The sequence below is a fragment of the Euphorbia lathyris genome, chromosome 3 (assembly GCF_963576675.1).
Source record: "Euphorbia lathyris chromosome 3, ddEupLath1.1, whole genome shotgun sequence".
Taxonomy (NCBI): Eukaryota; Viridiplantae; Streptophyta; class Magnoliopsida; order Malpighiales; family Euphorbiaceae; genus Euphorbia; species Euphorbia lathyris.
The window spans coordinates 8,233,292-8,247,766 of record NC_088912.1 but is presented as its reverse complement, the minus strand read 5'-3'; the positions used below and the strand labels follow the sequence as shown (position 1 = coordinate 8,247,766).

Here is a 14,475-nt window from a genome sequence, read left to right as displayed (position 1 = left end):
CAATAAAAAAAAATAAAGCTAATTATTCATCAAATCATGCATCCATTCAATTATGATAAAAACCTGTCAATTTCTAACACGACAACAATTTACATAGATAACCCGTTTGGCACAACCTGTTCAGCACAATTATCATTTTTATGTCATTTATATCATAATATAATCCGTAGAATATATAGATCATATAACATGATTACAACATAATAATCAGAAATCAAACCTTATTTCGTACCCAGGTGTATTTCGAGCGTGTGAAATCAATCAATCTCATATACACAAGTTTGATTTTCAAAGGAAAAACAAAAGCCTTTCAATGAAAGCTGAAAAAGAGAGGAAAAAATTCCTGCTCCTCATTCCTATATTACAAGCCGCACTATCATAGCTAAGCTAGCATTTATTTTACATATTTCATAGAACAAAACTCTTGAATCTGATTTCAAATCTGTATAAAGCTTGTGGTCAATTGATGGTTCCTATTTGAACAAATCTAAATTGAGTGGATTCAATTCCCTCCGAAGCAAAAACAAAGGTAAAGAATATGCTTACAACAACAAAATATGAACAGAAGAAGCCTAAGGTCTCAGCCTCAATCCACGTTCAGCAAGTACTTCATGCACCCGCCGTGCAGCCTCTGCAGTATCATTCATGGGAGGGTAGCTCCAACTCTCGGAAATCTGAAACACGCAAAAAGGGAGCTCATTGATCAAGTTAGATGGGCAAGTAACTCTAATAGATTTTAGCTGCTACGTTATCCGACAAGAAATGACACGAAAAGGCCTTTGATGCAGAAAGGGTCAAATTTCTACCGACACAGACAAGTATCACAAGATCGTCAGGACAAAAAGTATACTTCAAAGGGGACGAAAGAGAAACAGAGGGGGGACGACATTGGTCCAAAATCATTCTTGAGACTCATCTCCCTTTTCTCCATGTAAACTCCTATTACCCAAAAGTATAAACTAGTACACCTCAAAAAATTCACTTACATCCTCAGAACCTGTAAATGGCCGAACCACTCCCCGGTCCTTCAAAGATTTGTGGAAGTCAGAGAACTTCCATGTACAGCGTTCAGCTTCCATTACGTATACAGGTTTCCTGCACCAATGTTATGAAATCCTAATTCAGTACTCACCAAGTAAATGTACTATGACACAACGTAAATGCAATTATATATTAGAGCACCAAATGACAGTATTTTCATGCATACCCTGTGCTGCATGCCTCGCTTATCATACTGACTGAGTCAGCTGTAATGACAAATGCATCTGCCCAAGCTAAATGTCCCATGTGCGGATTAGGCTCTGAAGGCAACGACATTCAAAATTCATAAAATGGATCCAGGTCTATTTAAGTAAGGACGTTTTTAAATTGACGAACCATTACCTTCACCGTCCCATATGTACACTTTTGGATTATTCCCGAGCTCTTTGATTATTATATTTGAAACCTATAGGTAGAATCACAAGAAGAAAATAACACACAAGTAAATATGTGCCACTGCTGTCTTAAGGCAATGTGCTTTCTATGAGAAATGCGGGAGTACCTTTCCAGGTGTCCTATTAGAGAAAGATATTCTGACACTGCCACAGCTAGCGAGCACACTCAATATACTAGCAGTTAACTGCTTTGCAAGGTCAGCGCCATAGCGACAGCGCCCTATAAAGGATTAGGAGTGCTTTGTATCAATCTTATGTAACATATCCATGGAAAACAGATCAAAATGTGCAGCAGAACAACTTATTTACTGTCCTTGATAATATGTTTAAAAAAGAATTCTGATAAAGTCAAACAAAATAGAGAAAACTGAAAGGAAACATGTTCTTTCAAATTGAAAATTTCGAGATAAAAGGACACATTAGGCACTGCCCATGAAAAATTATCACCACTATATCATGCATACAGAAAACATGTATCACTTATTCGAAGTATGTAAGTAATTACTCGTAGGTCCTCCAATGTTAACCACCAGTAAGGGCTTTGGCAGAGGTGCAAATTCATCATGCCACTCACTAGCTGCACTACGAAGTGCAGAAAAATCAATTTGATGCAAAGCTCCCGTCGTCAATACCTGAATTTCGAAGAGCATAGTATAGCTTACAAGAACTAGATTTTGATAGTAGAGAATATATAATCAAGTTAATTGTTTCACTTAAGCAAACAGTGAAAGCAATATTAAAAACATGCTATTACCACATGCTCATCAGGAGGTTCACACGGAGTTATATATTTCTGCATAAACTGAGGAACCTGCTTCTTTGCTTCTAGTGTCAAGGGATAATAGTCATGACGAGGAGTGATCACAAGGTCAAACCTATTCAAATGTGACCTTGGATGTTGTATCTGCAAACACAAAAAGCAAAAAAGAAAGATTTGAAAGAACATAAATAAAAGAATCAACAATATCACTTGTTCTTCAGAGCTGCAGAATACATATGCAACTGTGCAACACCAAACACCATGGATTTCCTTATGGCATAAAAGTGGGTGTAACAGTCTCATGAATAAATAAGAACTTGCACATGTCACTAAGCAATTATCTCTCTAAATCGGTAACTGCAGATTGTGTTTAATCATTATCTACACGGAAGCTTACAAAAATTATCTTTTAAAATAAATATTCAGCCTGGGAAGCATTTTATATCATTTTGGATTTCTAAATTGTAGCAAACACATTTACTATTTAGTAGGTTATCACATGCAGATTACATCAGATTCACCTTCTCAATGTACAATACAATATCCCAAACTCACCTATATTTCAACACCCCATGAACAATATATCAAAGGGAAAAAAGCATCCTAAGGCCCCTATTTTTTTTTTTTTTGTTTTGTTTTTGTTGATTGAGCCTATAATCTTTCAATTTAACACATTAAGTCCTAAATCAATTATAGTCACACATATTGGGCCCCTAACTAGAAGGACAAACATCAGATATTCAATTAAAGCATGTAGCTCATTTCATATGTGTATGACAGGACATTTTTTACAATCCAAAGGTTGATTTTATATGTCCGATGTGGTTACAGGAGAAATATAACAAGATTCTTGTTTCTACAAATGGGAAAGATGGCCTGTTAAAATTGTAATGTTACACAAATGAACTAAATCACATATTTTTAGCCAAGTTTGACTTGTCTCGCTTGCTAGGGGCTAAATGTGTGTGATTATAATTGATCGAGAGCTTAATATGTCAATTGAGAAATCAGAGACTTAAAAAAAAAAGGGCGGCCCGGTCGCACTACACATCCCCGCTGAGCGAGGGTCCGGGGAAGGGTCCCACCACAAGGGTGTACTGGGGGCAAGCCTTCCCCTGCCAATTTATTTGGCAAGAGGCCGCTCCTAAGACTCGAACCCGTGACCTCTTGGTCACACGACAACAACGTTTACCGTTGCGCCAAGGCTCGCCCTCTTGAGAAATCAGAGACTTAATTAACAAAAATCGAAAAGGTTAAGGGTCTCAGGATGCTTTTTTTTCTATATCAATCTTACCAATTTAATTCTCCTAATAAAAGATCTAAAAGTGAACATCCAGTAACGGCATAACCTCTTTAACAATTATGTGTGTCCATCAGCTTATCAAACATACATACCAGTTATAAGGATGATTAAAAATAACCAACTAATAAATTATTATCAAGATTGATTCAGAAATCTTGTGACTCTGAAAAAAAAGGGGGTTAAGAGTGTTGCAGACTTGGAAACTATGCTACGTAGAAGAGTGCCAATAATTAAGCCGTATTAACTAGTCAATTTTGGAGCAATGCTGCAGTAACAGCAAATCAATCAACATCAACCACAAGAAAAAAATTGGTACCACAAACAGCTGTGAGGGGTAATACAGAGGAAGCAGATGAAACAGCACATTCATATTCAAACAAAGAGCAAAGAGAACTAAAAAAACAACTAATGTCAGCTAGATAGATGTATTGATACAAACAGGAGCCTAAATGACAGTAAGATGAAAGTTGTTGGACAGGAAATAAAATGACACATCGCACATAGTTGTATAACTAAGAGTTACTTTTTATAATGTTGAAGGGAATCACTACACTAGACATAACTCATGCCAAAACAAACTGAAAGAATAGCCATCAACTATCACATAGACAGCAAGAGATCACAAACTAAACCGTATTGATATACACAATCATTGGCCAGATCTGTGATGCAGCAAGTTCACCAACTAATAAACAAAAAAGAGAAGTCCTCATCAACATACCTGAATAACAAAAACATTTTTAGATGCTGTACGTTTTATTGAGCTTGCAATAGAAATAGTATCTCTGCCTGATGCAACCACCAATAGAGGGCCATCCCTGATAAGGTTAAAAATTATATTTATATGCCAGACAATATAATATAATAGAAAGTAAATTTAGCATGTCTTTACTAAGAAGACCTACAGTATTATTCACTACTATAGATAAAGGTATTAATTAGTTGTGAATTAAACATATTAGAAACAGAAAGGAAAGGCATAGCGTTGGCTCAAAAGACCTAAAGTTCTAGAATGAAGAAGATGCACCACCAACTCTATGATTGTCATGCAAATCTGTTACCAAGTTTACTAGCTCAGTGCATTTTACTCACTGCACAAATCAAACTAGAATTTAAATGATGAGAAGATGGTGTGGCCAGCCTATGTTAAAGTCACTCACAGCATGTTTCTTTACACAAATGACGTACTCCTCTTTATTTGTGAGCCCGAGCAAGAAGGCATACATAGCTAGAAAACATGTATTCTACAAAGTCTATAAGTGTAGCATTTAAAATTCACAAAATCAGAAACCTACTCGCTCAACTATCAGTATTTTACTTGTTATACGTTGTATAAATCAAATTTCTGCATTCCTGTCTATGAGATGTTTAAGGAAGATGTCTGACAAATGTGTAATCACTCTCAGTGTTTTTCACCCTAACATTTCAAAGCTGTAAATAGACCATGAAGCCTACAACTAAAAGGGGAAACAAAAAGGTCCATCTAACTAAAACTGGACCAAACGCAGGTCACACCATATGCTTCAATATAAAGAAGGGGGAAGATTGATTTTACACAAAATCAACTAACTTATGTCCTAATTCTAACACAACTATATTAAGAGGTTTCAAATACAAAGCTTTCTCGCCAATTAACTTAGAATTCACAAACAAGCGAACAAAGCAAAAGCTCAAGAGAAACAGACTTACTTTTCATAACTCTCACGGGCCAGGTTCACAATTTGCTTCACATCAGCTTCCAAAACCGCTGCTAAACCCACGCTGCCACCATTTTGCATAGATGAAGACCCTAATTTATTCCCTCGAGAAGCAAACGAAAGCCGCAAGTAATTAAAAATTAGCCTTATAACATAATCCAACTTCTTGTGAAGGGAAACCGGAAGCCAGTGTAGGCAATCATTCACTCCTCCTCTCGGTCTAGTAACTCGCTGTATTTAACAAGTAGAATTAGGAACTAAATATAACAGTATCAGTTGGTAATTTAATTGCAATCAAGTAATTCAGAGTTCCGAGATAGATTATGAACTCACGTATAAGACGTAGCTATCGAGAAGACCGAGAGCGCGAACCAACCCGATGCTCTGATTCTCGGAGCCGGCAAATCCGTTGCCAATAACGACGGCGCGCCTAATAACGCCGTTAGCGCCACTGTCGAAGATCTCGGGCACGCCCATAGTGGGACTTGGAGGTTCCGGGAGCCTTATGGGTCTCATAGATGGATAACAGTAGTGATTTCAAAACCCTAAGCAAATAACTGAAATTAAGCCATAGAAATCGAGAGAGAGAGAAAGAAAGAGTATACAAATTGGAAAGTGAGAATGAAAATGGTTATGCTGGTCAGAGAAAACGAGTTTACTTTTTCTTCACTCTTTTCATTCAGTTTCTACGACGGAATATGCACTGCATCCGTTATCTTTTATTTCCAATCAATAATTTATATATACGTGTTTTCTATCCAGTCAATACATAATTTAAGTATAATTAAATTTACATTCTAAAAAGTAAATAAATATAATTTACTAAATAAAAATTAATTGGACATTTCAATACATATTTTTTATTTCCAATCAATACATAATTTATTTATAATTAATATTTATTATAATTAAAATAAATAAATAAATAAATAAACCCGTTTTCCCTAAAGGAAAATAAATAGCCTACCCGTTTTTACCTAGACAAAACGGGTAGGCTACCCTATTTTACCTAGGCAAAACGGGTAGGCTACCCTATTTTACCTAGGCAAAACGGGTAGGCTACCCTAGGCAAAATAGGGTAACCTACCCGTTTTGTCTAGGTAAAATAGGGTAGTTCATACTACCGGTCCATGGACCGGACCGTATGGGCTACCCGTTTAGAGAAAATTCAACGAAAAAAAAAATTCATTTCAAGTTCAATTCGTTAAATTTCAGATTACTGGTAAATACGAAACTTGGATGTTCAAGTATTTTTCCTTGTTTTGGAGGCATGATTTTTCTTCGTTTTGTTCTTCGGGGTTGAGAGAATTTCACTTTTTTGAATGAAAAATGAAAAGGGCAAAAATATCAAATAGGAGGCGATGATAAGTAAAATAGGGGCGACGTATAGCAATCCACTATTTTATTTATACACAATATAAATGCTTTATATATTTCTTTTGGTATTGGAATGTGAGTACTTGATTCGAGATTTATCAAACACTTTTCAAATCATCGCTTTTCCAATTAAAGTTTGAGACGTAACTTAAAACTTGAACTCAGAATCTCTGGAGCGATTAAAGCCCTTAGTGCACTCTCTAAAAATAATATAAAGAATTGACTATTAGGATACGTTTGGTAAGACGTAATGGACTTCGTAATGGAATGCCCATTACATCAAAAGCCCATTACTATGTTTGGATGCAATTTTTTTTTTGTTAAACCATCCGGTACTCTGAACCACATTGGCCGACTAATCCGGATTCGGGGCGGGTCCAAGGATTACGGTATTGGATGAAATTTTTAATTTTATTGGAATGTAATGAGAAAACCATAGGCTACATTTTGTTCAATAAAGTTTGTAATGCACATTACATAGAAAAAGGAGTTGAATTCTCATTACATCCAAAACATGTAATCCTAATTGTTACTCGCAAAGCTTCTCTAACCTCTCATTTATGAAATCTCACACCTCAATCTAACCTCTTATCATTCTCAAAAACGTAAAAAGTAGAAAAACATGAAAATTTAAAAACGAGAAAAAAATAATTTTTTATATATATGCACTAATTAAATTGATTTCAGCTAATCTAATTTTGTATTTGATTTTGATTCTTCTTTTTTTTTTTTGCATTTTTTGCATTTTTCGTGTTTTTCGTTTTTCGCTAAATCTCATTTACGTTATCATGTTTTTCGTTAATTTTAATTGTGCAAATAAAATTTTATGATTATATTTATTTAGGCAAACATAAATATTGTAATGGTAATTACATTTCCTTCATTTTCTTTTTATTTAACAATCAAACATGGTAATGGAATCACCATTCCATTCCATTACATTACAAGGTTGATTACATTACATTGCATTACGGCATACCAAACGGACCCTTAGTGATTTAAGAGTGACTCAGACATTTCATCTCCAACAATACTCCTTATATCCACTCCTTATTTATTATTTTAACATTAAAATTATTAATTATTGTTATATTTACCAATAGTGTGAGGAGAGAGACTCCACAATAATACATTATTAATAAAAAAATGAATTAAGAGGCACTAAAAGGTGGAGAGAGACTCTCTATTAATAGAGAGGATGAAGAGACTCCTAGTGATTTAAAGAGCCACTTAGAGGCTGTTGGAGCTGATTTTTCATTCTTTCTCTTCAAATTTTAACTTAAGAGCCAACTTAAGAGGCTGTTGGAGATGCTCTTACAATTTAAAATTTTTTTTACTTAACTCCTAACTTATCATCCACACCGGTTGAGATTTTGCATGGTTCAACGGGCAAATAGTGTTTTAAACCAAAATAATAATATAAAGTTAAAATAAGGATAATTTTTTCTTATTCTCATTTTGTCGGGATTAAAAATGCAGCTTCTTGACTGACTAGGATAATCACCCACAGACGCTAGACTTGTTCACAAGTCCAGGTAACCACTCAACCCGCCTATGCCTTCATCTAATGGGTTAGATTAGACAAGAAAAAAATGATTTTTTTGCCCAAACCAGTGCAGAACCGATAAAGCATGTCTATGTCTAGGGCGAGCTTAGGTTTTATAAAAATAGTACGAGTTGGTCCAGGTCGGTCCGGTTTATTACTATAAATTATTAAATTTATATATTAAAATATTTATTTTTAAATATATATATTTTAATATTTATTATTAAAAATTATATATATTTAGATAGACTTATTTGGGCTAGACTTAAAAATTGATTTTGAATCCGAGCCTAGCCCGCTTAAAATAATAGCGGTTTAAGTTAGTCTCCGACTAAGTATTTTTTAAAGAAATTACATCAAACATCAAGTTTTAAATTGATTTTACAAGTACTTAACTTTTTCGTATTGGTTGATGGGACTCCACTCCTCTCTAGTTTACCGTTTCTTTTCCACTTTCTTGTCTTTTTCGTGCATAATTCTTTTATTTACATTTGTTGGTTCTTTATATTATTATATTTTCAGGTTTTTACACATCTTATTTTCAATATCTATTTTATCTTCACAGATTCCGGTTTGGGCATCTTTCTTTTGGTATTCCTATTTTCTTTTCTTTTTTTCTGAATTTGCTCTTCCTAATTCCTACATTTCGAATTGTTATTTCAGTTTTTTTTATCTTTGGTTTGTGTTTACATCATCATCGTAAATTGACATAAATAAGTCACCAACTTTGATCAGCTACTAGTGAAGAGCAAGGAAAAATAAAATTCAATAGTGATTTCTAGAAAAAAAAAATAAAAGTATAGATATCTCATATAAACAATCTTGACGAAGATCAAATAGTTACATGGAAATTTTATTTATAGTTTGGAAAGCAAAACATGAGATAAAGAAGCAAGTGGTGGATATAATGAAAGAACAATGATGTTTGTTTAATACTCGCTCAATTCCATTATATAAGTTATTTTAGAAAATGATTTTTTTTTCTATCATTCCAGTTTTTCAAGAATTTTTAGTTTAGTTTATCGGTCTAATCATTGAATTTTTTTGTCTTGGTTTTCAATGTAACCATGTATGTTTTTAACATTCCAAGACTTATTCTCCAATCATTATATGCGAGTGATTTTTTTAAGTTAACCAATGTAAATTTATTATTTTAACTCTATATTGATTGTATTTTTTAATTTATGTGAAACATCCAATAATGATTTATATAATGGAATGAAAGAAGTAACATGTAAATGAGCAATTATTGTATGAGAGAAATTATATGATTGGATATATTAAATATCTATTTATCTAAAAACATTAAAATTTACAAGAATTCATCAACACCAATAAATGGTGACTATACAACTAAGGTACATCATCACAAAATCCTAGAATTCTCTTATACCTCATCTTCACTCTCTCAAACTTTATTATTAACTTAGGAATAAGAGTCAGGTTGCTGGATACGACCCCTCATTTAACTCATTTATGACCTATTGTAGGAGATTACCATCATTGATGTGTATGTGTTGGTTGGATAATTGATATAATGTTATGTGACCAAATCATAATGATTTGATGCTTGGTGTAAATCTGATTTGTGATGAGATATGAGATGATTACTAATCACATTATGAATTCCAAGAAATTAATTACGAACGGGACTAGGAGTGGTTGTGAATCAAATGTAAATAGCTAGCTTAAGTTGATATGTACAATAGTTTGGAGGTTGTTCATACTGTGATAACACGCACCTGTCTTGGAAGATGAGACAATATGGTGTTGTTTAGCTCCAATTGAGCATGTACTGTGTTTTGAATGAGTATACGATAACAATATCATTACGATGAAAATTGCATTATGAATTTTAGAGTTGCATGTTAATAATATATGATATCGTATACTATTTTTTGTTAATGAATTCATTAACCAATGGACATATTTTACTTAGGTTAAGTGAGGTCATTAAATAAAATGTATAGTAGTTAATTAATGCATCTTATTGTGTGGTTAATGTTAGTTAAATACATGTTTTAAATTGAATTATATGCACGTGTGGATGTGTTATGTGTATATATGTATATAAATATGAGTAATAATTATTATTGAGTATGAAGCTCACCTCTTACCACTTATTTTTCATGTTACGATAGAAAAAATCTTGTGTTTGCTAGTTGTATCATGTATATCTTACATTCAGGCCGACCATCACAAACATCTCATTCCCATTGACATTTTTTATTAATGTTTTCATTAGGATTTAACGCTATTATAGTTTGTACTATTTGCTAGACTAAAAAAAAGTATATTCATTTTTTTTGGTAGGAAAATGAAAGGAAAAGACAAACAAAAACCAAAAAGAAGCCTAACCCGGGATTAGTCTAGGGAAGCTAGTCCCCACCACATCATCCAAAAGGAGAGAATAAATGAAAGTAGGAGGAGAAGAGAAAGTAGTGACTCCCAACATCTTCTCATGGCCCTCGGCCGCTAAACGATCCGCCACCCATAGTTTAATTTGATTTTTATTTTATTTTTTTGGTTTTAGGAATTGCGATGGATAATAATGAATAAGAGAATAATTTATTTGTTTTATGTTAAATGTCTGTGATTGATATTTATGATGAGTGTTTTCAGTATTATGTGTATTTAATGTAAACGAAAAATGGGGTTACAATTCCTAATTATAAATAAATTGATAACTTCTATAATTACATATGGTGTAATAAATCTGATCAATAAAAAAATGAATATATCCTATTTTATGGAAAATGATTTGTATTAATAAATAACTGACTATAAATGTTATTAAGTAATTCATTCAATGTTATCAAGTAATTCATGCGATATACTTCTTATTATATAATTTCTCAAAAGTCAACGAGTTTATATGAAGAGACTGGAGAAAAAGGGTGCAGGGGGTCGTCACACCCCGAATCACTGAAAATCATCATGATAGACTCAGGGCCGGTCCTGATAATTTACGGGTCCTAGGTAAAATAATAAATAAAGGCCCCTTAAACAAAAAAAAAATATATAAAAAATTAAAGTATATTTCAATAGATGATAAATAAAAAAATATTTTATTACTAATTATATGGTATGTATTATTACGTTACTTTTTTTTTTGGTAGAAAAGGAAATGAGCAAAGCAAAACAAGCAACTACACCGGGATTAGCCTAGGAAAGCTAACCTCAATCCTATCCTCTAAAAGAAGAGGAGAAAGAGCGATAGGGGGAACGGTAAGGGTAAAAACACCTAACACCCCCTCATGGCCTGCCGCCGCTAAGTGATCTACAACACGGTTCTGCTCCCGGAAAATGTGGCTGAACTCAAGGATATCAAATGAGGGGCTAAGCCTCTTAATAGCTTTAATAAGGTTGCGGTTATGAAGACCCATGGCATGACTACCCAAAATCATATTGATGGCCTCCAAGTTATCTGACTCCACAAAAAGCCTCTTAACACCCAGCCTAATCGCCAGCTGGATCCTAGAGAGAATGCCTCAGAGCTCCGCAGAGAAGGAAGAACTCAAACCCAAATTATGGGTAAACCCAGAAAGCCAGGCGCCTCCCGCATCCCTAAGAACACCTCCGGCAGCAATCTTACCATTACTGAGGCAGGAACCATCAGTATTCAGCTTCACAACCCCCTCTCTCGGCCTGCTCCAGCTCACGAGGTGGACATCACTACTCAGGGAAGATCTGGCAAGGGACTCACCTTTGAAACTATCAATAATAGAGGAGAATTTCTTCAAGAAGAACTCAGCTAAGTTAGGCAAAAGCACAGCTTTATTATAAAAAATCTCCTCGTTCCTCCATTTCCACACTTGATGACAGATAATGGCAAAGAAAATGTCCCAAGCTCCATATAAGACAATAACTTTCCCCTAATACCATCTGAGAACCAGTCGTTCACAGAATGGGACATGAAGGAAGAGAAAGTATGATGAGGGAGAATTTTCTTCCAAACCTCTTCACTCTTAGGGCAATCCCTAAGAGCGTGGCACAACGATTCAACATGGCCTCTACATCTACCGCAAGCTCCAGAGGTCGCCAAATGCCTTCTGTATCTATCTGAGTTAGTAAGTAATTTGTCTTTAACGCCCAGCCACAGGAAGCTCCTCATGCGGTAGGGGATTTTAAGGGACCAAATGGTCTTCCAAATATCCGAGGGATTATCAGTCCTGTTAAGGGAAAAAGCTTCAAAGGCAGATTTGCAAGAATAGACTCCATTGTTAGTCAACGCCCAGCAATGCTTATCCATGTCTTCCTCTTGATTACTCACCTTCACTCCTCTAATTCTAAGGAGAGTCTCAAGGCTAAAGAAAGAATCAAATTTAGGCCAAACCCAGTCCCCTTCAGAGTCCACCACATCGGCTAACCTCCAGTTTTGGATATCACTAGGCGGGGGGGAAGTGCACACATCCACTAAAGGTTTATCCCCAATCCAGGTATCAAACCAGAAGCTTATGGACTTACCATTACCCACATCCAGACCAACCCCCGAGCAAAACTCAGCAAAAACGGCGCTAAGCCCTTTCCAGAGGAAGGAACAATTGATAACTCTCTCTTTCGGGCCCCCAAAGATCTTATCTTTTCGATACTTACCACAAAGAAGGCGAACCCAGTGAGAGGAGGGGCATTGCCACATACGCCAAAAGAGTTTCATTAATAAAACTTTATTATTATCCTTAGCTCTCCTAATGCCCAAACCCCCTGAATCTTTGGGCTGACAAACCTCACTCCAAGGCACCAGGTGGATCTTTCTTCCCTCCGCAGCTTCCCCCCACAGGAACCTTCGGTTAATCTTATCAAGATCATTAAGCACAGGATTCGGAAGCTGACAAGCCTGCATGATGTGGTTGGGAGCAGCGGAATTCACAGATTGAATTAAAGTCAGACGGCCAGCGAGGGAGAGAGTCTTGGCTTTCCACGTGGCACACCTCGTATTGGATTTGTCCAAAGTATCTTTAAAAGAAACTTTAGACACTCTCTCGCTATGGAGAGGAATCCCCAGATACTTCCCAAGAGAATTAGTAAGAGGAATACCAGACAAATCACTTAATCTTTTACAAATTCTCGGATTCATATTCTTAGAGCACATCATCCTAGATTTCTGGATATTAAGTCTCTGACCAGAGTCCGAACAAAAACAATCCAGAATATCCATAATGACACTCAACTGCTCCTCATTACCTTCAAGAAAGATAAGGACATCGTCCGCAAAGAATAAGTGGGTCACCTGGGGACAGAAACTGTTGATGGCCACCGGGTGGAAACTCCCAATATTAATGGCATCTTGAATAAGGTGGGACAGCCTCTCCATAGCAATAACGAAAAGGAAGGGACTCATAGGATCACCCTGACGGATGCCCCGACCCGGAGAGAACTCCTCCGACATATCCCCATTCACCATAACCTGAAACACAGGAGAAGTAATACAAACCTTAATAAGATTTCTCCAACTGTCTGGGATCCTAGCTCTCTCCAGACTCTCCATCAGGAAGTTCTAGTTGATGCGATCATAGGCCTTCTCCAAATCCAGCTTAAGAGCCACAATGCCTTTCTTCCCTTTCCTAATCTTCATAGTGTGCACCATTTCTTGGGCAATCACCACATTATCCATCATTTGTCTACCGGGTACAAAACTACCCTGATTCTGACAAATGATCTCCGGAAGAATGCCACGGATTCTATTAGCCACAATTTTTGTAATCGTCTTGTAAAGAACATTACAAAGACTGATGGGTCTCATATGCAAAAAGGAAGAAGGCTTATCAATTTTAGGAATAAGGATCAGGAGAGTTCTATTAACCAGCTCAATATCCTTAGACCCATTGAACACACCTATGATAAACTCATGTATTATTACGTTACTAAATACAAGTTTATCCAAAATAAAAGATGTTTCACAATTTCTTTAAATTATAGATAAAACCCCTATTTGACCTATGTAGTATCCAAAATTTTATCATTTGGCTAATGTGTTATTATTTGATAACATTTGCCCATTAGAATATTTCTATAAGGGAAATTTAATTCATTTCATATAAGAAAATAATCGATTTGTTAAATGTTTTGCCAATAATTATTTTATTTTATTTTTCTATATAGACTTAATACGTGGATAAATGAGAAAAAAATTTAATTCCTTATTTATATACATATTAAATCTATATGGTTAAAAATTAAATCAATTATCGTGTGTATATATGCCATGTTAACAATTGTATCATGTGCAAAAACAAAAAAAAAATGATTAATTTTCCATCCAAAATGGGTTAAAAGTCATTTGTGAAAATGTTACCGAATGATATGACCAAATTTTAGATACCGCAAATGTTAAATATGAGTGTAATTTTTAAATT

At 35.0% G+C, this 14,475-nt stretch overlaps 1 protein-coding gene across 1 annotated transcript; it reads right to left on the bottom strand.

Moving 5' to 3' along the window:
- Positions 1–252: 252 nt before the first annotated feature.
- LOC136223614 (mitochondrial fission protein ELM1) lies at positions 253–5,892 on the bottom strand. The gene is made up of 10 exons (XM_066011717.1): positions 5,530–5,892; positions 5,189–5,427; positions 4,221–4,317; positions 2,191–2,340; positions 1,942–2,068; positions 1,544–1,656; positions 1,384–1,447; positions 1,208–1,301; positions 987–1,095; positions 253–674 (listed from the first exon to the last, which is right to left on the bottom strand). The coding sequence occupies exons 1-10, from the start codon at positions 5,710–5,712 to the stop codon at positions 573–575; spliced, it is 1,278 nt and encodes a 425-aa protein (XP_065867789.1). The 5' UTR covers positions 5,713–5,892; the 3' UTR covers positions 253–572.
- Positions 5,893–14,475: the final 8,583 nt, after the last annotated feature.

Excerpts from the sequence above, each read along its gene's own strand:
- LOC136223614 (XM_066011717.1), bottom strand. The coding sequence starts at position 5,712 with ATGAGACCCATAAGGCTCCCGGAACCTCCAAGTCCCACTATGGGCGTG. Across the intron at positions 2,341-4,220 it reads AAAATGTTTTTGTTATTCAG|ATACAACATCCAAGGTCACA; the intron begins GTATGTTGATGA and ends TTGTGTTTGCAG. Across the intron at positions 1,448-1,543 it reads CTAATAGGACACCTGGAAAG|GTTTCAAATATAATAATCAA; the intron begins GTACTCCCGCAT and ends TTCTACCTATAG.